This window comes from Aethalodelphis obliquidens, unplaced genomic scaffold (assembly GCF_003676395.1).
Source record: "Aethalodelphis obliquidens isolate GAN/ISIS:26980383/991018 unplaced genomic scaffold, ASM367639v1 scaffold31, whole genome shotgun sequence".
NCBI lineage: Eukaryota > Metazoa > Chordata > Mammalia > Artiodactyla > Delphinidae > Aethalodelphis > Aethalodelphis obliquidens.
Window position 1 is genome coordinate 17259843 of NW_020837975.1, and position 26811 is coordinate 17286653.

Sequence of the window (26811 nt, forward strand, 5' to 3'; positions counted from 1 at the left end):
CTCTCACTGTTGTGGCCTCTCCCGTTGCGGAGCACAGGCTCCGGACGCGCAGGCTCAGCGGCCATGGCTCACGGGCCCAGCCGCTCCGCGGCATGTGGGATCTTCCCGGACCGGGGCACGAACCCGTGTCCCCTGCATCGGCAGGCGGACTCTCAACCACTGCGCCACCAGGGAAGCCCTCAGCTATCTTTTTACCTCCATTTATTGTGCTTTTCCCCTCCCACTACTACATATAAAATTTAAAAATTCATTAAATATCAATAAAACTAGTGGAAAATGAAGCAGTTAAAATTATGTCCTTTCTTATCTGTCGCAGCCTTCGGGTGAATCAGTGATTTAATGTGTGATGGCTGGAATCGTGGGCCTGTCTTATGCACCTTTCTTTAGTAAATAGAGTGCCTCAGAGGTAAACCATTAAAGTAAATGCAAACAGATTACCAACTTGCTTTAATCTGCTGCCTTTGCTTTGTCACCAATATTCTTACCCCCATCCATTCCCCGTTTAGTCATTATGTTGAAATTGTGCAGTCGCACCCATCCCACAGTAAAGCAATGGCTTTATTATCCGCTTGGCCTGATTTCTCTTACCATCACCCAAGGTCAAAGAAGCGCTACCAAGTCCCACGCAGAAGACCATGTTGCTAAAACTCAATTCTACTGCTTATAGTAGAAAAAAAAGAGGCAAGAAAATCTGTTTTTATTATGTTTTTAGGGAGTGTTAGGTCATTGTAACACATTTTCAATGGCATGATGCCTGTTTTAATATACTTGTCCATTAAAGAAATGTAAAATCAGTTTTTTATTGTGACACCGAGAAAGGAACACTTTAGTAAAACTAAAATTTAGGCTGGTATGATTTTTATATGTAGCAGTCTTTCTTTACATTTAAAGGAAAAAAATCTTAATCCAAGCTTCAATCACTATTGTGGTACAGCCTACATTTTCAAATGTGAGTTATTTGAGAAAATACATTAAAATCATACACACACACACTTTTAGACAGTTTTTAAACAAGACTTTTTAAAAAGCTCTTTTAATCTGAATTTGGCTTCTCTATTCCTGTAGAGTTCTGCAGGGTGGCATGGTGGTTGGTTGTGTCAATGTTGGTTCCTGGAATAAGATTGTCATCTTCCCCTTCAATTAAAGAATCCCACTGATCAAAATCTTTCTGAAGTCCTGTAAAATACAAATGTCACTAAACATATTCAACTTTGGAAAGTGTTAAACAGTTCAGTGCCTCTAGGTGGCACCCTAGCCTCACAGACGACCCACATTGCGTCACCATTATGGAGGCAAGGTGCTCTGTGTGAGCTCTGTGTGGCTGCAACATCAGCACGAGAGATGGAATTGAGGCACTATGCTGTCCGAATCCTCTGCATGGAAATCCGCCCCAGCCTTCACAGAAAGACTATTAGCTCTAACAGGTAGGCTTGCTGCCTATGACGCGTAGTATGCAAAGCAGCAAAATTAAATTGTTTTCAAATGGACTGACTGCAGTGTTCCACCGTAAACCAACTGGGAACAGTCAAAATGGGACTCATGCACAGTTAAGATAAACAGTTTTTTCCTGAGAATCATCTGGTTTATGTCAGGAAAGAAGATCCCTTTCTTACCTAAATGCTTTTGCAAGAATGCTAACGAAGCTTTGTTGCTAAGACTCATGGCTACGTTTGAATCTATTTCTCCTTGCAGTGTGAATATGTAGCCAATTATTTTGCCAGTTGCAAACGTGAAGTCAACAAAATTCTGATGGACTGAACCCCTGAAAGAGAAAGGAGACATTTACAAATCACTTTGTTGGACAAAATTATTTCTGTAGTTACCGTGCAGGAAAGATGCCGGCCTGGTTGGCCTATTTACGAAAACCAAGGAAACAAAATTTGTAGATTTGATCTCCTTAGATGTACTTGAGGGTCACAGAGATGTTCATTTAGGGGTGCTAGAGTATATATTCTTCCTCCCGTCTAGATCAATAAGGCAAAGATTGCTGTCTTGCTTGGCATCTTGGTTTTAGAAGAGATGATTCCAGCTTTGTAGAGGACATGATTACTTTCAATTTGAGTAGGTGGAATGCTTTATATGTTGAGGGTCCCTGAACTCAGAGTCAGAATCCTGCCCCCTTACCACCACACTTAACTGGATACCTATTTGCTGTTGGGCAAAAACACTTTGCATTTAAGCCTTGGATTAAGTAGGTTAAAAGATAGACAAACAAAATTTTGCCTTGTATTATTTAAACTGTAAGCACCTCATAAATATCCCTTATTGATGGACTTGAAATCCACCAACAGCCTAACATCAAATAGAATGGCCTTTTTTTTTTAACATCTTTATTGGAGTATAATTGCTTTACAATGGTGTGTTAGTTTCTGCTTTATAACAAAGTGAATCAGTTATATATATACATATGTTCCCATATCTCTTCCCTCTTGCATCTCCCTCCCTCCCACCCTCCCTATCCCACCCCTCTAGGTGGTCACAAAGCACCGAGCTGATCTCCCTGTGCTATGCGGCTGCTTCCCACTAGCTATCTATTTTACATTTGGTAGTGTATATATGTCCATGCCACTCTCTCACTTCGTCCCAGCTTACCCTTCCACCTCCCCATATCCTCAAGTCCATTCTCTAGTAGGTCTGCATATTTAATTCCCGTCTTGCCCCTAGGTTCTTCATGATCTTTTTTTTTTTCTTCTTAGATTCCATATATGTGTGTTAGCATACGGTATTTGTTTTTCTCTTTCTGACTTACTTCACTCTGTATGACATACTTTAGGTCCATCCACCTCACTACAAATAACTCAATTTCGTTTCTTTTTAAGACTGAGTAATATTCCATTGTATATATATATGTGCCACATCTTCTTTATCCATTCATCTGTTGATGGGCACTTAGGTGGCTTCCATGTCCTGGCTATTGTAAACAGAGCTGCAATGGACATTGTGGTACATGACTCTTTTTGAATTATGGTTTTCTCAGGGTATATGCCCAGTAGTGGGATTGCTGTGTAATATGGTAGTTCTATTTGTAGTTTTTTAAGGAACATCCATACTGTTCTCCATAGTGGCTGTATCAATTTACATTCCCATCAACAGTGCAAAAGGGTTCCCTTTTCTCCACACTCTCTCCAGCATTTATTGTTTGTAGATTTTTTGATGATGGCCATTCTGACAGGTGTGAGATGATATCTCATTGTAGTTTTGATTTGCATTTCTCTAATGACTAATGATGTTGAGCATTCTTTCCTGTGTTTGCTGGCAATCTGTATATCTTCTTTGGAGAAATGTCTATTTAGGTCTGCTGCCCATTTTTGAATTGGGTTGATTGTTTTTTTGATACTGAGCTGCATGAGCTGCTTGTAAATTTTGGAGATTAATCCTCTGTCAGTTGCTTCATTTGCAAATATTTTCTCCCATTCTGAGGGTTGTCTTTTCGTCTGGTTTATGGTTCCCTTTGCTGTGCAAAAGCTTTTAAGTTTCATTAGGTCCCATTTGTTTATTTTTGTTTTTATTTCCATTTCTCTAGGAGGTGGGTCAAAAAGGATCTTGCTGTGATTTATGTCATGGAGTGTTCTGCCTATGTTTTCCTCTCAGAGTTTAATACTGTGTGGCTTTACATTTAGGTCTTTCATCCATTTTGAGTTCTTGCCTCCTTTATCAAAGATAAGGTGACCATATGTGTGTGGGTTTATCTCTGGGCTTTCTATCCTGTTCCATTGATCTATCTTTCTGTTTGTGTGCCAGTACCATACTGTCTTGATTACTGTAGATTTGTAGTATAGTCTGAAGTCAGGAAGCCTGATTCCTCCAGCTCTGTTTTTCTTTCTCAAGATTGCTTTGGCTATTTGGGGTCTTTTGTGTTTCCATACACATTGTGAGATTTTTTGTTCTAGTTCTGTGAAAAATGCCAGTGGTAGTTTGATAGCGATTGCATTGAATCTGTAGATTGCTTTGGGTAGTATAGCCATTTTCACAGTGTTGATTCTTCCGATCCAAGAACATGGTATATCTCTCCATCTATTTGTATCATCTTTAATTTCTTTCATCAGTGTCTTATAATTTTCTGCATACTGGTCTTTTGTCTCCTTAGGTAGGTTTATTCCTAGATATTTTATTCTTTTTGTTGCAATGGTAAATGGGAGTGTTTCCTTAATTTCACTTTCAGATTTATCATCATTAGTGTATAGGAATGCAAGAGATTTCTGTGCATGAATTTGGTATCCTGCTACTTTACCCAATTCATTGATTAGCTCTAGTAGTTTTCTGGTAGCATCTTTAGAATTCTCTATGTATAGTAGCATGTCATCTGCAAACAGTGACAGCTTTACTTCTTCTTTTCTGATTTGGATTCCTTTTATTTCTTTTTCTTCTCTGATTGCTGTGGCTAAAACTTCCAAAACTATGTTGAATACTAGTGGTGAGAGTGGGCGACCTTTTCTTGTTCCTGATCTTAGTGGGATTGGTTTTAGTTTTTCACCATTGAGGACGATGTTGGCTGTGGGTTTGTCATATATGGCCTTTATTATGTTGAGGTAAGTTCCCTCTATGCCTACTTTCTGGAGGGTTTTTATCATAAATCAGTGTTGAATTTTGTCGAAAGCTTTCTCTGCATCTATTGAGATGATCATATGGTTTTTCTCCCTCAATTTGTTAATATGGTGTATCACGTTGATTGATTTGCATATATTGAAGAATCCTTGCATTCCTGGGATAAACCCCACTTGATCATGGTGTATGATCCTTTTAATGTGCTATTGGATTCTATTTGCCAGTATTTTGTTGAGGATTTTTGCATCTATGTTCATCAGTGATATTGGCCTGTAGTTTTCTTTCTTTGTGACATCTTTGTCTGGTTTTGGTATCAGGGTGATGGTGGCCTCGTAGAATGAGTTTGGGAGTGTTCCTCCCTCTCTATATTTTGGAAGAGTTTGAGAAAGATCGGTGTTCGCGCTTCTCTAAATGTTTGATAGAATTTGCCTGTGAAGCCATCTGGTCCTGGGCTTTTGTTTGTTGGAAGATTTTTAATCACAGTTTCAGTTTCAGTGCTTGTGATTGGTCTGTTCATATTTTCTATTTCTTCCTGGTTCAGTCTTGGAAGGTTTTGCATTTCTAAGAATTTCTCCATTTCTTCCAGGTTGTCCATTTTATTGGCATCTAGTTGCTTGTAGTAATCTCTCATGATCCTTTGTGATTCTGCAGTGTCAGTTGTTACTTCTCCTTTTTCATTTCAAATTCTATTGATTTGAGTCTTCTCCCTTTTTTTCTTCATGAGACTGGCTAATGGTTTATCAATTTTGTTTATCTTCTCAAAGAAGTAGCTTTTAGTTTTATTGATCTCTGCTATAGTTCCCTTCGTTTCTTTATCATTTATTTCTGATCTGATCTTTATGATTTCTTTCCTTCTGCTAACTTTGGGTTTTTTTTTTTTGTTCTTTCTCTAATTGCTTTAGGTGTAATGTTAGGTTGTTTATTTGAGATGTTTCTTGTTTCTTAAGGTAGGATTGTATTGCTGTAAACTTCCCCCTTAGAACTGCTTTTGCTGCATTCCATAGGTTTTGGGTCATCGTGTTTTCACTGTCATTTGTTTCTAGGTATTTTTTTATTTCCTCTTTGATTTCTTCAGTGATCTTGGTTATTAAGTAGTGTATTTAGCCTCCATGTGTTTGTATTTTTTACAGATTTTTTCCTGTAATTGATATCCAGTCTCATAGTGTTGTTGTCGGAAAAGATACTTGATACAATTTAAATTTTCTTACATTTACCAAGGCTTGATTTGTGACCCAAGAAATGATCTATCCCAGAGAATGTTCCATGAGCACTTGAGAAGAAAGTGTATTCTGTTGTTTTTGGATGGAATGTCCTATAAATATCAATTAAGTCCATCTTGTTTAATGTGTCATTTAAAGCTTGTGTTTCCTTATTAATTTTCATTTTGGATGATCTGTCCATTGGTGAAACTGGGGTGTTAAAGTCCCCTACTATGATTGTGTTACTGTCAATTTCCCCTTTTTTGGCTCTTAGTATTCGCCTTATGTATTGAGGTGCTCCTATGTTGGGTCCATAAATATTTACAATTGTTTTATCTTCTTCTTGGATTGATCCCTTGATCATTATGTAGTGTCCTTCTTTGTCTTTTGTAATAGTCTTTGTTTTAAAGTCTATTTTGTCTGATGCGAGAATTGCTACTCCAGCTTTCTTTTGATTTCCATTTGTATGGAATATCTTTTTCCATCCCCTCACTTTCAGTCTGTATGTCTCCCTAGGTCTGAAGTGGGTCTCTTATAGACAGCATATATGTGGGTCTTGTTTTTGTATCCTTTCAGTAAGCTTGTGTCTTTTGGTTGGAGCATTTAATCCATTTACATTTAGAGTAATTATTGATACGTATGTTTCTGTTACCATTCCTACTCTTGTGTTTCCTGCCTAGAGAAGTTCCTGTAGCAGTTGTTGTAAAGCTCTTTTGGTGGTGCTAAATTCTCTTAGCTTTTGCTTGTCTGTAAAGGATTTAATTTCTCCGTCAAATCTGAATGAGATCCTTGCTGGGTTGAGTAATCTTGGTTGTAGGTTTTTCCCCTTCATCACTTTAAATATGTCCTGCCACTCCCTTCTGGCTTGGAGAGTTTCTGCTGAAAGATCAGCTGTTAACCTTATGGGGATTCCCTTGTATGTTATTTGTTGTTTTTCCCTTGCTGCTTTTTAATATTTTTTCTTTGTATTTAATTTTTGATAGTTTGATTAATATGTGTCTTGGTGTGTTTCTTCTTGGATTTATCCTGTATGGGACTCTCTGTGCTTCCTGGACTTGACTAACCATTTCCTTTCCCATAATAGGGAAGTTTTAACTATAATCTCTTCAAATATTTTCTCAGTCCCTTTCTTTTTCTCTTCTTCTCCTGGGACCCCTATAATTCGAATGTTGGTGTGTTTAATGTTGTCCCAGAGGTCTCTGAGATTGTCCTCAATTCTTTTCATTTTATTTTCTTTATTCTGCTCTGCAGTAGTTACTTCCAGTATTTCATCTTCCACGTCACTTACCCATTTTTCTGCCTCAGTTATTCTGCTATTGATCCCTTCTAGAGAATTTTTAATTTCATTTATTGTGTGGTTCATCACTGTTTGTTTGCTCTTTAGTTCTTCTAGGTCCTTGTTAAACGTTTCTTGTATTTTCTCCATTCTATTTCCAAGATTTTGGATCATCTTTACTATCATTATTCTGAATTCTTTTTCAGGTAGACTGCCTGTTCCCTTTTTATTTGTTAGGTCTGGTGGGTTTTTACCTTGCTCCTTCATCTGCTGTGTATTTCTCTGTCTTCTTATTTTGCTTAACTTACTGTGTTTGGGGTCTCCTTTTTGCAGTCTGCAGGTTCGTAGTTCCCGTTGTTTTTGGTGTCTGTCCCCAGTGGCTAAGGTTGGTTCAGTGGGTTGTGTAGGCTTCCTGGTGGAGGGGACTAGTGCCTGTTTTCTGGTGGATGAGGATGGATCTTGTCTTTCTGGTGGGCAGGTCCACGTCTGGTGGTGTGTTTTGGGGTGTCTGTGGCCTTATTATGATTTTAGGCAGCCTCTGTGCTAATGGGTGGGGTTGTGTTCCTGCCTTGTTAGTTGTTTGGCATAGGGTGTCCAGCACTGTAGCTTGCTGGTCATTGAGTGGAGCTGGGTCTTGGTGTTGAGATTTAGATCTCTGGGAGATTTTCGCTGTTTGTATTACATAGAGCTGGCAGGTCTCTGGTGGACCAATGTCCTGAACCTGGCTCTCCCACCTCAGAGGCACAGCCCTGACGCCTTGCTGGAGCACCAAGAGCCTGTCATCCACACGGCTCAGAATAAAAGTGAGGAAAAAAAAAGAAAGAAAAAAGAAGATAAAATAAAATAAAAAAAAGTTATTAAAAAAGTATTTTTAAGTAATAAAAAAAAGAAAGAAGAGAGCAACCAAACCAAAAAACAAATCCACCAATGATAACAAGCGCTAAAAATTATACTAAACAAAACAAAACAAAACAGAAAAAACCAGACAGACAGAACCCTAGGACAAATGGTAAAAGCAAACTATACAGACAAAATCACACACAGAAGCATACACATACACACTCACAAAAAAAGAAAAAGGGAAAAAAATATATATATATCGTTGCTCCCAAAGTCCACCTCCTCAATTTGGGATCATTCCTTGTCTATTCATGTATTCCACAGATACAGGGTACATCAAGTTGATTGTGGAGATTTAATCCGCTGCTCCTGAGGCTGCTGGGAGAGATTTCCCTTTCTCTTCTTTGTTCGCACAGCTCCCGGGGTTCAGCTTTGGATTTGGCCCCGCCTCTGCGTGTAGGTCGCTGGAGGGCGTCTGTTCTTCGCTCATACAGGACGGGGTTAAAGGAGCAGCTGATTCGAAGGCTCTGGCTCACTCAGGCCAGGGGGAGGGAGGGGCATGGAGTGCGGGGTGAGCCTGCGGCCACAGAGGCCAGTGTGATGTTGCACCAGCCTGAGGCACGCCGTGCGTTCTTCCGGGGAAGTTGTCCCTGGATCCCGGGACCCTGGCAGGGGCGGGCTGCACAGGCTCCCCGGAAGGGGGGTGTGGAGAGTGACCTGTGCTCGCACACAGGCTTCTTGGTGGCGGCAGCAGCAGCCTTAGCGTCTCATGCCCATCTCTGGGGTCCGCGCTGTTAGCCGCGGCTCACGCCCGTCTCTGGGGCTCATTTAGGTGGCGCTCTGAATCCCCTCTCCTCCTGCACCCAGAAACAATGGTCTCTTGCCTCTTCAGCAGCTCCAAACTTTTTCCCGGACTCCCTCCCGCTAGATGTGGCACACTAACCCCTTCAGGCTGTGTTCACGCTGCCAACCCCAGTCCTCTCCCTGGGATCTGACCTCCGAAGCCCAAGCCTCTCGGGCTGGTGAGTGCTGGTCGGCCCTGATCCTCTGTGCGGGAATCTCTCCGCTTTGCCCTCTGCACCCCTGTTGCTGTGCTCTCCTCTGCGGCTCCGAGGCTTCCCCCCCTCCAACCCCCGTCTCTGGGGCTTCTAGTGTGTGGAAACCTTTCCTCCTTCACAGCTCCCTCCCACTGGTGCCAGTCCCGTCCCTATCCTTTTGTCTCTGTTTATTCTTTTTTCTTTTGCCCTACCCAGGTACGTGCAGAGTTTCTTGCCTTTTGGGAGATCTGAGGTCTTCTGCCAGCGTTCAGTAGGTGTTCTGTAGGAGTTGTTCCACGTGTAGATGTATTTCTGATGTATCTGTGGGGAGGGAGGTGATCTCCGCGTCTTACTCCTCCACCGTCTTGAAGCTCCTCCCCAAAACGGCCATTTTTTACTGCACATTTTCTACTACCTCTGAGACACGTGACACTTGATTTTCTTGCATTTGTTTTTTCCCTTGACATCACATTTTCCCTCCTTTCCCGAACTACTCTGTTCTTCACTGGCTTTTCCCCTAAATCCTCAAGATTCTATTAGACCAATTCTTTTCGCACTTTGTGGTCTCATCTCCTCCATAGATTTCATTAATAATATACAGATTATATACTTTGCTAATTTGTGGCCAGACATCTTTACCCAAGGCTAAAACACACCTTTCCAGCCCCACCCAATGCCACTTTTCCTCTTCACTTTGCTGCTTATAAGCAAACCACCATTCTTTTAGGTATCTCTACGCAAAACCGAGGCCCAGACTCTGCTCACTCTTCCCCACATCCCAATCCAAACTTGAGAGTCAAAAGTATAAAGAAGGTAAATAGAGGCAGGGTCGCAGCACAGCTGAGAGCAGAACCCCGGATGCCACCAACAGTGGAGAGATGGCCTGAAGAGGAGGAGACGGTGGGGGAGAAAGGGAGGAAGCCATCTACAGGATGCGAGAAGCAGGAGAGAGTGGGGTTAGTGTACCCAAGGGAGGAGAAATGGGGGTAGTCAACAGGTGGGAGGGATGCAGAGAGAAAGGCTGAGGCTGCCAATAGGCGACTGAAACTTCTATGTCCTCAGTGGGGCCATTTTCAGCTCACTGGTGGCAGTTCAGGAAGACAGACTGCAGAATTCAGAGTAAATGGATGTAAGGACAGGGAATATTAAGTACAAGCTCTTCTTTCTAGCAGAGAAGGGAAGAAACAGAGAGAGTGATAGCCAATAAGGAAGGTTGGGTGTTCTGTAATATTTCTGCTTTAGAATTAAATAGACTTGCACATACCAATAAGCTAAGTTGACATCTTACCTTAAATATCTAGATCCTTCCTCACCATCTATCTAAAGTCTCTTGAGGGACTTCCCTGGTGGCGCAGTGGATAAGAATCCGCCTGCCAATGCAGGGGACACGGGTTCAATCCCTGGTCCGGGAAGATCCCACATGTTGCGGAGCAACTAAGCCCATGCGCCACAACTACTGAGCCCACGTGCCTAGAGCCTGTGCTCCACAACAAGAGAAGCCACCACAATGAGAAGCCCGTGCACGCACCGCAACGAAGAGTAGCCCCCGCTCACCACGACTAGAGAAAGCCCGCGCGCAGCAACAAAGACCCAGCACAACCAAAAAAAATAAAAATTAAATTAAATCTTAATAATAATAATGTCTCTTGATCCTTCAAGACCCAATTCTACCCCAATTTCTTCTAAGCAGCCTTTTCTGACCACCTTAATTGGAAGAGTCCTCCATTCTCTGTCCTGGGGGTGTTTACTGCCTTTACTGTGTGTGTTTCCTTCTTGCCACCTCTTCTGTGCCCTTCTAAGTAAATCAGGTTTCAGATAGGAGAGGAAGGAGCTCAGTCTTTGCTTTGTAGCATCTCATCGTGAGTTCAAAGCGCTATTGGGAGTTCTTTTTCACATCCACGATATAAGCATGTTGCTGACCCTTCAAGGGACTCTATTATAACTTTTGAGAATTTATAAATTCATCTGCTTACCAAACAGATAAACACACTGCAGTTCTCAACAGATGATCTTACTTTTTTTCTAAAGAGTTCTTAGCCTAGCTTACTGATGGAATACTTCCCCCATCCCAGCCCTAAAAATGTATAGGTTTGCTCTTACATTTAGATAAAGGTAGCATGTATCATGCAAATTTTATTTATCAGCACGTGCTGTATAGTGTATTAACATAGTTAATAGTATTTAACATTAATAGTATATTAACACTACTCAAAAATTTGCATTTTACTTTTTTTTTTTTTTTTTTTTTTTTGCGGTACGCGGGCCTCTCACTGCTGTGGCCTCTCCCGTTGTGGAGCACAGGCTCCGGACGCGCAGGCTCAGCAGCCATGGCTCACGGGCCCAGCCGCTCCGCGGCACGTGGGATCCTCCCAGACCGGGGCACGAACCCGCGTCCCCTGCATCGGCAGGCGGACTCCCAACCACTGCGCCACCAGGGAAGCCCCAAAAATTTGCATTTTAAAAAGAGTAAGTCTAAATGCACTTGGAAACTGAGATTATCTAATATTCTCCCTTATTCCAAGTCTAAACAACAAATTGAATAATTCTAGAGTAGCAACCAAATGATATCGTTACTTGTTTATCCAAGTTTCAAGTTTCTGTTTCAGATGATGTAATAAGTCACTTACTGATACTTACCTGATTGTAATCATTTTTCTTTCTCTATCAGGTAAGTAGCATTTTTTCATTTTTATAATATTAGAAGGGTATTGGAATCGTTCCGAGTTGATAAAAAAGAGGGGCTGAGGAATTCTGGAATATACTTCATCAGCCACTGGAAACATCCATGCATCCAGAGCGATACCGCACCTGATCAAAGAAGTCTGGTTACACACTGGCCCAGATACAGGAATGTCTAATAATGCAAGGATTCAGAGACACACAGCACACCAGATCATTATGGGTTATCTCACTGAGCTGAAGAGGTATTATACTTCACTGTGGGAAAGGGATATGATTAGCTTTATAAGGTAGCAAACTTGTAATTATACAATCATTTTCTTTAGGAGGCATTTAAGAATTGCAACCTTTAGAAAGACATAATATTTAAAATTTTTTTATTCATTTTTTGTCATCTTTCAAGATAAATTTTAAAATATTATAAGTACTATTCTTCAAAATTGGGGGGTATCTGAAAAAATACAGTACATGCACTATTGCCCCTGTGTTTCTAGTCCTTCTGGACACTGTCGTGTACTCATTATACTTCTTTCAGAGTAACAGTTAGACCCATTCCTCACCTGGAAGAGTGTCTGGGTGTTGAAGAAAAGCCTATGGAGTATATCATTTGAAAATGAAATGTAATTAATTTTCTTTTTAAAAGTAAGTTATCCTATGTTTCTTAGCCTTTTGGACACTCTATTTTATGTGCTAAATGGAGGAAAGAAGAGAATCCCCTTACGTTGAAACAGATTTTAAGAAATGTGAGATGAAGTTTCACAGATGATCCTACCCTCTTTCTACATGGTTGGTTCTACATGGTCTCATCAATCTGGGATAAAATGGTTCAAGAAAGAAAATATTTCTTCAAGTTAGAAGACTGGGGGCCTGACTTCCACCCACATAACTATGTAATTTTAGCCCACACTTCATCTTAAGGATGAAAAAAATTAATTAAAAAATGCCCTACCTATTGGGGAAGTCTAGAAAATAGTATAAGATGACAATATTTTTATTACAATTATTATGTCACAGATAATACGTATATATAAAGCTAAACTTCCAAATGAAAATAATAAGCGCTTGAGCAGATGAATAATAACGAGGAAAAATATGGAGAGATGTGAAGAGTTTTCAGTAGCAAGAGACGTAGTTGGTTTCTGTTGAGGAAAATTCATACGGAGGACTTTACGGAGGCAAAAGAACAAACTTGTGAATTCCGAAGGATCTCTTCCTCACTAAGAATTTGATAAATTCTATCTCACGTGTGTTATCACTCCCCCCGCTTCCAAACACTGAGACTCATTCTCTTACCTGAATCTCTGGTCTTCACTAAGACTCTGAATAACTGTGGCTGCACCGAAAGAATGTCCAATAACCGCTATTTTATCCCTGTCGATGGAGTCCTATGTGAAAAAGCATGATGTAAGTTCATCAGTATCTTGCAGGTTGTTCGGAGGATAGGCAGTGATTTTGTGAATTATAAACTTATCTTTTCACAGGCATGGTTAAGTACCTTGGTTTCTTAGAAAAGAAATATATATACACATACGTACATTCACGAGCACCCACACACCCACATACACATATGTAAACATATGCACATATATGTACATATACATGCATGCTTACCTATATATACACAAAGACACGCACATAGTTGTTGAGCATTTCTAAGAGTTCAGAGGTAAACTTCATGGCCTTCCTCTTCACCCACACTTCAAGCATCAACATCATTGCTGATTTCTCCCCCTCCCCCCTCCATGTTTATTAGTTTGTTCACTCCCTGAGTATCGATTGAGCACCTGCTCTGTGCCAGGCATTATAGTTCATTTTCCATGAGCTCCCAGTCTATTAGGGAAGGAGCGACGGATACACGATGCAGATGCAGTAGGGTCGTACCATGGAGCACATATGATAGACAGCCAGACCAGTCCAGGGTGGGCAGTGAGGCCCAAGAAAGCTTCATGGCCGAGGTAATACCCGACTTGAGTTGACGATTAAGCAGGACTGAGTCAGGAAGATGGGGTGTCAGACCAAGGGGACAACACATCCATAGGTATGGAGACAGGAGAGTGGCTAGCCGAGGGACACAAACGCTTCACTGTGTCTGGAGGACATACCATCATCTTAGTGCCCTGTGCTTTCCTACACTCCACCCCCCTACACACACGTTTGAGTCTTCATTCACACGGTCCACTCTGATATCCTTCCACCCCACCCCAATATTTTGTCTAAAACTTTTCACCAGCGTTTCAAGATCAAGCTCAAAAACATGCAGGAACTGCCCAAGAAATTACAATACTTCCACTGGTTGTATTAAGTTGAAACATATGAAATTTGCCATTTTTGTAGATCAAAGCTGCCTGGTGGCAATTTCATATGTAGTTCAACCTGATGTGTTCCTCACTGTTGGAATATTTTGCAGGTACTTTTTTTTTGCAGCCCTTTATCATATTGTATCTTGTATTACAGCAGTAAGACAGACAGAAATGTGAGCAATAAAGAAGTCTAGGCCAGGGGAAAATGGCTTTTTTTTTAAGCTCACCTTCATCTGTTCCACGTCAAACTCTAAATCTAATACATTCTTCTCTGGTCTCCCGCGATCTATGTCCAGAATCAAATCGAGAGCTTGAGAACACTCCTTTGCTCGTTGCAGTACCTAATATGACGATTAGAAGAAGGAAATGGCAAAGAAAAGAGTTGTAACACTTAAAGCTTGTGCAGAGGGGGCAGGTGGAAAAAATACGCGGTTGCTTATAAACTGGAAATGACTTTGAGATTAGTGATTAGAACACAGCCTAGCATGATGACCCAGGCACCAGCTTTACAGGTAGTTATGGCTTGGTCCAAATCCTGACTCTGTTGCTTACCCACTGTGTGACCTCAGATGATTTACTTAACCTCTCTGAACTTCCATTTATTGTATAATAATGCCTCAGTGAATGTGGGTGGGATTAAATGCAATAACATATATAAAAAGCACCCACTATAAAGCCTGGTACTGAGGTGGAAAGCAATGTGCTTTATTTCACTTGATCTTCCTCAAAGCCCCATGTGAAAGATACTGTTAATATTCATTATTTCGTAACGGATCAAACATGGAAGCAAAGCAAAAAGAATAAGTAACTTGTTCAAGATCACTCCACTGCGAGGTGATGGTGCCAGGATTCAAACATAGAAAGTTGCATTCTAAGGCCTGGACTCTTAATGCTATTCTATACCACCTCTGTGAAAAGTAGTCTTTACTTCTAATGCAAAAGGATTCTGAATATTCACTGTCATCTCCTAGGATTTTTATGTTGGTCTTTGTTTTTACTATGATCCAGATATTTCATTAAGGGCATTTGATTACTCAGAGAATCCTCTGACAGATCTTTTGGGGATGGGAAGTAAGGAGATCTAGGAGCACGGTCTGCCATATGTAAAATTAAACGAACAAATGTCATCATTTTGCCTATGCTTTTTGGTCACCATGCCACCTCTCTTCTTCTTGCAACATACCTGCTCGTTTCGTAGAGGAAACTCCTCCTCCCCTCGTTTTAGGGTTCTAAGATAAAGCCAAGTCTGGTTTCCTATTTCTGCAGCAGACTGGTCCTTGAAATAGTAAGTCGCAGATGCAGAGCCATCTCTACAATACAAACAGAATCAATTACTTACGCTTGCTCTTTCTCTCCTTCATCTCACCTGTGTTCCTCATCCCCAGCCGTGACTCTTTCTGACTCCCTTTCTTGCACTCTACCTTTTTTTAAATCAAAGAAGCCCCCAAGGGAGTTCTAAGAAAAAGACATGGTTGCCTGTGAACAACCCATTCCATCTTCACAATTCTGGGAGGCTGCGGTGTTGAAAACTCTCTCCTGGAATCAAATCCCAGTGCTGTCACTTGCTAGCTGTGTGGTTTGGGGCAAATTACTTACCCTTCCTCAGCTTCATTCTCTGCCTCCTTGAAACAGTGGTAATGATAACCGTCTTAAAGCATTGTTATGAAGATTAAATGAGATGGTCTGTGAACACGGCACTCAATAAACATTCTAGAAATGTTAGCTATTTTTTTTACATACTTGACAATCTAGCTCAGTCTCCTTTTTTGTTCATCATGTAACCATAGTTGACAATCCTATCAGCACTTTTCATAAACCTGTATGAAAGGTAGAGCTCAGCCACATACCAGGTGACGTACCTGTGTTCTATGGCAGCAACTATAAACCCGTGAGATGCCAGGTCAATACCAATAGCAGAATAAATTGTCCTTCAAAACAAAAAGAGGGAAGCATTCAACTACCAGTCATGATTACAAGGGGTCCACAAATAAACGTAGGAATATGGAGGTAATTATGCCCCTGTAGTAGTGCCCTGGGGTAAAGCAGAGAGCTGTGGTGCTCGAAGGGGGCTGATTTTACCACTCAGGGGATATTTGACAATGTCTGGAGGGGTTTTCATTATCATGAGTAGGGGGAGGGTGTTACTGGCATCTAGTGGATAGAGGGATGCTGCTAAAACCATCCTATGATGCACGAGACTACATTCCACAAGAAATTATCCAGTCCAAAGCATCAGTGGTACCAAGGCTGAGAAACACTGGTGCAGTGATGATAAATATTGCCGTCGAGAATTTGTGGTTTTTTTTAACTTTTTATTTTATATTGGAGTATAGTTGATTAACAATGTTGTGAGAGTTTCAGGTGTACAGCAAGGTGGTTCAGTTATACATATTCATGTATCTATTCTTTTTCAAATATTTTTCCTATTTAGGCTGTTATATAATATTGAGCAGAGTTCCCTGTGCTATACAGTAGATCCTTGTTGGTTATCCGTTTTAAGTAGAGCAGTGTGTACGTGTCAATCCCAAACTGAGAGTTCTGGGTTTTAATCTTGCGTCTGCCCCTTACCAGCTATATGACTTTAGGTAATTACATTACTGCATTTCTGTCCTCATCTGTAGAATGGGGATAGATAATAAAGCCTTTGCTTTAGAATAGTGATAAGGTTTTGATAAGATAATACATAGTGCAGGAAGGCGGTACAATGTGATGCTTAAGAGAACAGGACCTACACTCTGACCCCTGCAGGTGATTGTATCCTGGTTCCCTCCCTTATTAGCTCTCTACCTTGGATAAGTCACTTATCTTTTCTCTGCCTTAGTGCTTTATCTGTAGAAGGGTGATGTTATAAGATTATGGTACCTGGTCGGGTTACTGTAAGGATTAAGTAAGTTACACAGTTTCAGTGCTTATAACCGTGTCTGCAACAGGGGAAATACCGAACACACATTAGCTGTTATGTAAATGACTGGACAGGGTGAGATCCTTAACGGATCATGTGCTAATTAGCAACTACATTCAGAATCCCTTCCATATCTTTGCTCTGCACAATCTTTTCTCCTATCATGTATTCAATAGGAAATGGCCATAAGGAACAAAAAGGAGGTAGGCACCATGTCTTGTACTCCTGACAATGCAGGACCAACTCAGGAAGGGAAAATCATCTAGTACAGGGATCAGCAAAACCTTTTCGGTAAAAAGCCAGAGAGTAATTGCTTCCAGCTCTGTGGGCCATACGCTATGTGTCACAACTAGTCAGCTCTGCTGTTATAGCACAAAAGCGGCAGAGACAATGGGGAAAATGAATGAGTGTGGCTGAGTTGCAATAAAACCTTATTTACAGAAGCAGGCAGCAGGCTGGAGCTGGCCCTCAGATTCTGAGATGACAACCACTGGTCTAGAAGGAATCAAATAACTAGCTGGACTACGATAACTTCTTATTGCAGATGCTACACAATTTCTTACCAGCTAAAAGCCACTCTTCTAGAAGTCTTATAATCCTCTGAGGGGGGAGACGGGGAGGCAGTTGAGAAGATGTAGGAAGAAAGTGGAGGGCATGCGGTGGCCATGAAAATGTGCCACTCGTCATGGCACAGAGATCACAGTTGACTAAAGACCCCTCGCAGATCCCACCCCTGTGGATCGAGTGAAAGCTAGGCTTCCTGTGGGTCGGTCCCAGCGACTGGACATGGTGTGGGTTTAACGCAGGTCCTTTCCTGTGAGGTGCAGAGCTCCTCTGAGGAGCAGTTCTTTTTTTTAGCCTTCCACTGCGCCACCAGGGAAGCCCTGAGGAGCAGTTCTTGGTCAAGCACTCCCTCCATCAGCCTGGCCCAATCTTTCTTAGAATTGTGCTGCGGTCTCGAGATGCTCCGTATCCAGTCCTTCTGTCTCCCATCTCCTTCCCAGGTGTCCAGCCTGCATCATGAAAGCTCTCCCCATCTTTTCTGCTTCTGCTCTTTCCCTTCTGTCCTCCATGGGCATTTTGTAATACATGTCTTTCACCGCTAATCTAGTCATGGTGGCTGTTTCTCGGAGGACCTGAACTAATACGGTGAATGATTTTGAGAGTGTAAATACTATAATATAGAAAGACAACAACCCAAAATGCGACAGCCTGTCTCCTCTGTTGTGAAGCTGGTCTCCATGGGCTGGAGGCAGGAAAAAAACAGGGCTATAGGACCGATCAACAGATCCCAGCTAATTCCTGAGGAACGCCAAGTCCTCCAGGACAGGGGACAGCCTGACACTCCATAATCTGCTATCCCTCTTCTGGGGGAAAACTGCATTCAGTCATTTGTCCCTAGAAGCTAAAGTCGTTCAACCTCTGAGACTTTACCTGAATGCTCCAAGACCATGAGAAAAAATAATGAGTGGGTATTTCTCCCCAGTCCTCAGAGGGGAATTCCAGGCTGCAGGAGTTGTCATTGAACCTAGACAGCAGTGGGAGACTGTAATTAGTGTTTTTTCTGACTTGAGTGTTGCTATTTAATTTAACATATCTCCTTAGTATAAAATTCTGACCCATGGAATTCATGTTTTTATGCATTAATAGTAAATTCATTAAAAAAAGTCTCCCACTAGATACCACCAACCGAGGGCCTGAACTATGTGTTCTTCCTAGGACCATAGGATCATTAACTGTCGGTTCTCACTGCCAGCTCTGAACTTGAGGTGAGACATTTTCCTACTTAGAGGTGTATTCGGGAAGGCCGTTCCTTATGATGAATCCCGGGTTTGGGCAAAACTTCAGAGGGAATGTTCTGAAACTAAACTACCAGTAAACCTCAGGAATATTACACTGAGATCCAGAAACTTCAGATCGGAGAGTCATCTCATTCTAACTTGATCAAAATCAAGAGGAAGGTGGAGAGATCTTCGACTGCATGCTTAGATGTAGCTTTGGAGGAAGCTCTGCCACTTACTAGCTACTGACCTTGGGCAAGTCAAGAGAACTCTCTGAGCCTCAGACTCCTATAAAATGAGGGAAATGATATCTATCTCAGGGGGGTTTTGTCAGAGTCATATTTAAGTAGGAAAATGTAAAGCACATCTATCCAGTCACATAGTAAAGGGCTCAAAAAAATGGAAGAAGTTGTCTCTTCTTCCTTCACTTCTCACTTGTTATTGTCATCATTATCATCAATTATTTGTGTTTCACTTTCTCATCAACACGATGGAGATGTGGTCATGAAGACTGCATGTGATGATTGCTAGGGAAGTGACTTATAAGTTATTCAGCATCATAAAGATGCGTAGTGATAATATTTTCATCATTTCTCTTATAAATTGATTCTTAAGAAAACTCCAACGAGATGTTTAAAATGAAGGCCAAAAGTTGTAGGTATTTCTGAGGGGGAAATTTGAAGACATGGTTAACATCAGCCCAACAGTAGTGTCTGGTCCAACAGATAAGGAAGGACAACTCAATATTAGCGAAATACAGACATATTAAGTGATGAATGCACATCGGATTGTCTTAGTGAGAGAGGCTGGCCGCTTGGGGGTTGGTGATGGGAATGAGAGTAGTTTCCTCATTTATGACATGTAAGAAATTAGCTTTCACTCCTTTGTTTAGGATCTGGAGAGTTATGGAGGCTTCTGTTTTCTTTCTCTCTTTGCCCAACTGTAGAAAGCACTTTAGCGCAGAGCGTAGAAGGTAGTAGTCACATCAGCCCAGCTGCTGGTCTCACCACATGACTGCCTCCAAGAATATGTAAGAAGCAAAAATCAGGCCAGCCATAGAGAGATGTTAGAGCCAGCCTGAAAGTCTGATACCTTCACTCCCTCCACGCACCCCATCGTATTCAGAATAGACAAAACGAGAACCCTTGATTCTCTGATAGTTACCTGGCCTTTTAAGAAATACTTTGTCATCTTAGGAGATGTCTGGACTGGAGACAATCTACTTTGGTCTTTCACTGCCTGAAACTCCTGCTATTTTCAAGCTTTTCTTATATTCTAGAGCCTAAAAGCAGAAGCAACACAAATCTTACCAAAGAATAAGCTCAAAATTTTGCCCATAAGCCAGTGTGTTCCAAGAAATTTACTAAGACCAAAAAAATATTCTTTGTTTGGGATCCAAAGGGTGTCACAGTGACCATGATCTTGGGATGGATAATACAAACGCAAGAAGGTGCCCTGTAGAGAAAAGAAGTTAATGTACTTTTAGTCAAGTTGCTTCTTAAACATGTTCTAACAGCTATTTGCATATTTAATTAGCGGGGACCCAAATACTTCTATTGCGCAAGAGGTCCAGAGAGCTTTTTAAGTTGCCGTAGTGATTGAATGCAGTCAAAAGGAAGAGAAATAGAACAACAGTATGCTTTTTGAGTGAAAAGAAAGTATGAGCAGCCTGGTTTCAGCCATCAAAGAAGGGGGAAAAAAGAGTTTATAGTTAATCCGATGAGAGCAACGAATTGGGGAATGAATTAAACTGCCAAAGGCTTCCCAGGAGACCATACAAATGGCAAGATAAGTCTTTCTCAGGTGAGGGCAAGGTCAGGTTTCAAAACCTTCTCATGGGCCATAGCCACAGTCAATATTAGAATATAAGGATAACTGGTATTAATCAAATCACTACCTTATTCGTGTAATCAAACATCAAGTCCGTACAACCGACGGAATAAGATCCATTTCCTCTGGGGATTTTAGTTTGGCCAAACATTGCAGCAGCCATCAGAGCTTGTAGTTTTTTGAACCACGCTGGAAAACAGGTCAATATTATTTCACTTGTCAGCCGTTACACCCCAGACTTTATTACACAAAGAAACTCCAAGAGAATCAAGGGACTACCCATAGTTTCCTGTCTCCATTTCTTTACTAATTAGTAAAATACACAAATAATTATTGAGCACCTGCTGTATGCAAAGTACTGTGTGGGGAAAACGATGGCGGTCGACATAGCCCTTTTCCTAAGATGTTGAGGATCAGCTCCCAATCCTTCCAGCTTTGCCCTTACCTTCTACTCCTATCCAGAGCATATTAGAGACCACTTCCCAAATCTGCTTTTCCTAAACATGAACTCTATCCACCTTTCAGATTTGGGCTCACGACTTCCCACTGGAAGCCTTCCTATTGGAACAGCAAAGCCTATGGTCCAGAATGAAACTAAATGACCATCTCCCAACTCCCCCTCTTCATCTTCCAAACACACAGCATGCAACTCCAGAATTCCCTAGCTTGGGGATCCCAAGCCAGAAACCTGGGAATCATGCTACTATCCTAACCCTTTCTCCTCTATCCCCTACATCCAACCAAGTTCCAATCTCTAACATTTGTTTTTAGCTTAGGATTCTCTCTCCAGTGTATCCTTACCCCGTTAGCTCAACTGTCTCAGTTACACCTTAACTGTTCTTGACCGGACAGTCGCCATCTCTCCCAAGTGTCCTGTTCACCTTGGATCCTGACTCCTTCAACTGCATCTTTCACACAACTCCTGAAGTGATTTAAAGCATGAATCTCACCAGGCAACTCTTCAAATCCTTCAATGCTTTCCTATCATCACCAGGAATTTTTTCTTGAAGGGGGAATGTACTGGAATCTTTCTGGGAGGCAGTTTGTAGGTTATATTTAAATCTACACATGGCTTCCAGTGTGGGGTGGCTTATCTTTCCAGTGTTTGGGGGTTGAAGCTCGTAGAGGTTCACAGGTACACAAGTTAAATCCCAAGTTCCCGGGCACTGTAAGAAAGACTCTACATGATCTGGAGGTCCACTGGCTCCTCCTCTTCTGCTGCTTTTTCCTTTGTTATCTCCCTCCCTGTGCTCCAGCACTGCTGAGTGACGCACTGGGCTGTTCCATGCGTCTACACCTTAGTAAATGCTGTTCCCTGCGCTTGAAATCCCCATGGCAAACTCCTCTTCGACCTTTAATATCTTGATCTTCTCTGAAGCCTGCCCTAACCACCACCCCAGACTTAATCGTTTCATCCTCAGTATCAAATCAATTCCCTGTATATATTTTTATCTTTCTTCCTATCATATTAGAGTAAAATCATGTGTCTGCACACTCTGTCTCCCAAGGCTATTTTGTAAGAGCTGCATCCATATCTTTGTATCCTCACATCTTTAACACAATGTCTAGCACATAAACGGTGCTCAAAAAATATCTGTTCAAATGAGTTAAACTAAGCTTTTCACTGTCACTGGGTCTCTTTTGTTTTGCTAAATGCTTGACTGCATATATATATTTTTTTTAATTAATTAATTAATTTTTTGGCTGCATTGTGTCTTTGTTGCTGCACGCGGGCTTCCTCTAGTTGCGGTGAGCAGAGGCTACTCTTTGTTACGGTGCGCAGGCTTCTCATTGCAGTGGCTTCTCTTATTGCGAAGCATGGGCTTTAGGTGCACAGGCTTCAGCGGTTGTGGCATGTGGGTTCAGTAGTTGTGGCACACAGGCTTAGTTGCTCCGCAGCATGTGGGATCTTCCCGGACCAGGGCTCGAACCCGTGTCCCCTGCATTGGCAAGTGGACTCTTAACCACTGCACCACCAGGGAAGGCCCATGGCCTCTATTCTTTTACCCACCCACTCTTGAAACATTTTCTCTCTCTGGTGCCAAAACCCTTTAACACACCTGCAGTTTCACCTGTTCCCCTTTCTAACCCCCAATCAAGTCCTCATGTAATTTCAGGATGGTGAGTCCATATATCAGTGTATCTGGATTCAGTTTTCTAGATTCAGCTTGCCTGCTCCTTTCCTTCTGTTGGACTGTGAGAGGTGTATTCCAGGACATCTGACCCCTGAAAAGGTCTCAGGAAACTTTGAGCTGACCCAGGTTTGAGTGTAGGCCTCCAGGGCCCTGTGGCTGGTGAGTGCCAGGGAGGCTGCAGAAAAGGTTCACCAAACAACAAGGTCCTACTGTACAGCACAGGGAGCTGTATTCAATATCCTGTGATAAACCATAATGGAAAAGAATATGAAAAAGAATATATATGTATAACTGAGTCACTTTGCTGTACAGCAGAAATTAAACACAACATTGTAAATAAACTATACTTCAATAAAATAAACAAGAAAGAAAGAAAGAAAAAGAAAGAAAGGAAAGAAAAAAAGAAAGAAGGAAAGAAAGAAAAGAAAGAAAGAAAGGAAGAAAGGAAGGAAGGAAGGAAGGAAGGAAGAAAGGAAGAAAGAAAGAAAGAAAGAAAGAGGAAGGAAGGGAGGGAGGGAGGGAGGGAGGGAGGAAGGAAGGAAGGAAGGAAAGAAAAGAAAAAGAAAGAAAAGGTTCACCAGCCCGCAGCTAATCTGGTCATGGTCCTAGATTTCCCATTCTCTAACCAACTATCAGCACTCATCATGAAGGAAGAGGCAGGGAAGAGACTTGCCAGGTTGAACGGCCACTCTGTAGATGATATAGTTTTGTGGTTCAGAACTTACAAATGTCACTTCCTATTTTTCTTCAACTCTATTTTAATAGGAGCATTAGAACCTATGGTATGCTGTTAATCTTATTATACATTTTTGGTGATGTTCATTTATCAGATAGTCCTGATGTTCATTCCTGGGGTTGGAGATGGAATGTACACGTGCTTGGAAAATGACACTCTCTTATATGGCTTTATGTCCTCCATTAGCGAATGGGATATCTCTAGCCATGTTTACAAACTTTTTGGCTGCATGATCATATTTTCTATGTATTCACTTATTAAGAATGATACAAATAATCATCTATTATTTTCATCTTTTATTGAATAAACTATTTCTAATAATTTTAAATTTATTTATGCATAATTTTAAAAATATTTATGCATTCATTTTTGAGTAGTTCAAATGAATGGGGCATTGGGCTCCAGGCTGGGATGACAAAGATGAATCAAGCGTGTCCTCAAGTTTCTGACTGTCCAGTAACAGCTTTCCAGTGATTTTCAGATGTGAGGGAATAGAGAACATGTTTTGAAATTCCCACTCTGTGCCAATAAAAAGCACATGAGGCAAATGTCTCCTAGGTAAGAATTTGCTCGTCATGTAAGATGTTACCTGTTTTCAACATACAGATAAGGGAATGGGAGAATTAATTTAACCTCCTTGAGCTTGACTACAAGCCCTCTGTCTTAATCACCAGTGTATTACACACACCTCAGTTCTCTGATAAGTATTGTTGCATGAATGGACCTGTGAGATATGATGCCATTTCCTATGCAAACATAGATAGAAGATCTGGTCCCTTTTCTGCTGTTGCAATCATTTCCCCAACTATGAAGCAAGGCCAGATTTGTAAGGCACTGGTTATGAAAGATCTTTGGTAAATGTCACAGTAAGGAGTCACCCGTCAAGACCGCACAACTAGATCCAGGGCTGCCCTATCTCCCCAGGTGCGTGCGTCTGTGGTACAGACAGTATGGCACCTTGCAGAGGCCGCTGATGCTGCTCACCTGAGGAGACTAGATAGAGAAGTTCATGCATCCCAGCCCTCTGGGATTAGCAGGAATTCACAAAGCTCCAGAAGGAATCGCTTTTCAATCAAGGTTATTCTGGGTGACAGGAGATGTCCCTGTCTAGAGATGGCTGTCCCATTCTGGCCGCCACTCCTGGGCTTGACTAAGCCTCCCCCTCTTCTCCTTCCCTCCACCCTGCAAAGTAAGAAAGAGCAAGGGATGCACATCCATGCTCATCTGGAGCTCCGAGTGCCTACTGGTCCCTGCTCCTGTCTGTCATTAGATAGAAAAGATTGTCCGCCTCTGGATCCCAAACTCTAAATCGCCATCTTCTCACACACTCCACCATCAACCAGGACTTCACCTGTTGATCAAGACTCCTGCCTCTCCTTCACCTTCGTGGGGGCAGGTTTGGGGTTGCCTCTGAAGGCACTTCAGGGGAAGTGTGTTACTGCACGGAGAGGGCGTGAGTTAGGGCAATGAGGTATAGAAGGGGCAGTGTAGACCTTCTCTACGGTGACTGCACGCTGAGGTTCCAGCTTGTCTGAAAAGGCCTCATCCTAGGCTGTCCTGCAGTCCTGATGTTGAAGAAGAAGGCACTCCTCTAGTTTCATTAAGAAGAGGAAAGAGTGAGGCCCTCCCCCCTCCCCCGGGAGAACTGAGGATCTCATCTTCATCAGAATCTTCTTAGAAGTCCACACGTGCAACTTCCCTGGGACCACTTCGAGTCTGGCAACAGGTCAGTGGCTCAAGCCCTTGAACAAATATACCTCTTACCTGATGATTCAATATAGGCAACAGGATTTAGGTCTTGCCAGTAAAAGGGATGAACCAGCGTGAGGCAGGTGCAGAGGCAGAAAAGCGCGTGCAGTTTGGGTGGCAACATCTTGGAAGCTGAGCAGCCGTTTCAGCTTAACCTTCTTCAAGGCAGATGATTAAAAGGAAAAAAAAGACATGCAACAACGAGGACTTAAATAGGCTAACCTATCAGTGAGATTAAAGGACTAGTAACATGATTCCGTGTGTTATAAAGGGAGAAGACATTTGGGAAAAAACTGCACATGCATTTTCTAGAATGGGTTTTTGGGAGGCACTAGGGTGTCAGAGTTCTTGGTCATGCTGGATTGCAGAGCCCAGAAATAACACTTTTAGGTTATAATATTAGGTTTTCGGCCACTAGTTCCCTAACTTTGTAGCAGTCTAGTTTGGTTAGAAAGAAGAGCATCAAACTATAATAATTTTATCACATATCATAATCATAATCATATCCAAGGGCATGTCTAGCACCTAGTAAACCCTCAGTATGTTTTGGCTAACGTTTCCATCACGTTTGTAAAATAATCGTGTTGCAGCAGCTGGGTGTGTTTTTGGTGCTGATGATGTTATATTTGGGGGGATCTCTATAACCCTGCTATGACTGAGAGCCTCCCAAAGGCAGGGGGCAGATCTTACTTGCTGTCCCAAGTGCCTAACAGGGGTCCTGGCATGCAGCTTGTGTGGGATAAATGTCGGTAGCACTGATGAATACAACTGGACTTGTGATGATAATAAATTATATTACAGGGAGGCTCTTTGCCAACATCTTATCAGCAAAAACTATCTTGTATTTGTGAATCACTTTTCCCCTTGAAAATTTCTCCCCTCTTTTTGGGGTGATGGAAATGGTCCAAGCCATCACCATGTCATTCTTGAATTTTGCAATAACCTGTCACTGGTCTCCCCGAACCCTATGGTCAATTCCCAATATAGCAGCCAGAGTGATCATGCCATTCCTTGTGCTCAAAGCCCCCAAATGGCTTCACATGACACAGAGCAGAAGCCACAGATCTTAAAGTAACATATAAGGCTCTACAGCCTGTACTCAACAGACTCCTGAGCAGACATCCCAGCCTCTCCTGCACACTCACCCACATACTCCCTGCAACTACACGTCTTCCTTGCCATCCAGCAAACATTTCAGGCACCCTCTTGTCCCACCTTGGGATCTGTACCTGTGTTCCTCTTTCAGGAAGGCTCTTTGCCCTGACACCCAAATAACCGGCTCCCTCACTCCTAGGTTTTTGCTTCCATGTTACCTTCTCAGTGAGGCTTTCCCTGACCAGTTTAAAATTACAATCTACCCCCCAACACATACACCAATACGTGCCCTGTTTCCCCAACTGCTTTATTCTTCTGCATAATATTATCACCAATAGAGATTCTCTGGATTACTTGTTAATTGTTTATCTTCCTCTTCCAGCAAGTCAATTCTGTGAGCATAGGGAATTGGGGCTGGGTTTTTTGTTGTTGTTGTTTTCCCTGCTGTTTTCCCAGGACCTACAACAGTGCCCGGCACAGAGTAGGCACCAGTAAATGCCTGCTGCATGGATAAATTCTGAATCCTGGTAGCTTCTAACACATCGGTTACTCACATAAACTGAGCCATGTTTAATGATCCATGTGGGTGTTTGTCCCACTGATACGAATGGGGTACTAACTAGCTGGCATGGTTATTCTGCAGGAAGATGCAGATCCGTGGCACAGCAATCAGTGTTCCTGAGTAGCTATGTGCTCCCCCGAATTTC

The 26811-nt window shown here is 42.0% G+C and overlaps 1 protein-coding gene across 2 annotated transcripts in view; it reads right to left on the reverse strand.

The window, feature by feature from the left end:
• Nucleotides 1–661: 661 nt before the first annotated feature.
• The window catches only part of PLA2G7 (phospholipase A2 group VII), a 34289-nt gene continuing 8139 nt past the window's right edge, over nt 662–26811 (reverse strand). The window contains exons 2-12 of one of the 2 annotated variants that reach the window (XM_027127444.1): nt 25025–25167; nt 20457–20578; nt 19870–20014; nt 18213–18306; nt 15736–15804; nt 15060–15186; nt 14104–14217; nt 12870–12961; nt 11535–11705; nt 1614–1762; nt 662–1176 (exon numbers count right to left, since the gene is read on the reverse strand). In XM_027127444.1, coding sequence (XP_026983245.1) covers nt 1034–1176; nt 1614–1762; nt 11535–11705; nt 12870–12961; nt 14104–14217; nt 15060–15186; nt 15736–15804; nt 18213–18306; nt 19870–20014; nt 20457–20578; nt 25025–25133 — 1335 coding nt within the window. In that variant the 5' untranslated portion in view covers nt 25134–25167 and the 3' untranslated portion in view covers nt 662–1033. The remainder of the gene's footprint in view (nt 1177–1613; nt 1763–11534; nt 11706–12869; nt 12962–14103; nt 14218–15059; nt 15187–15735; nt 15805–18212; nt 18307–19869; nt 20015–20456; nt 20579–25024; nt 25168–26811) is intronic. The other variant, XM_027127445.1, reaches the window with a different exon arrangement.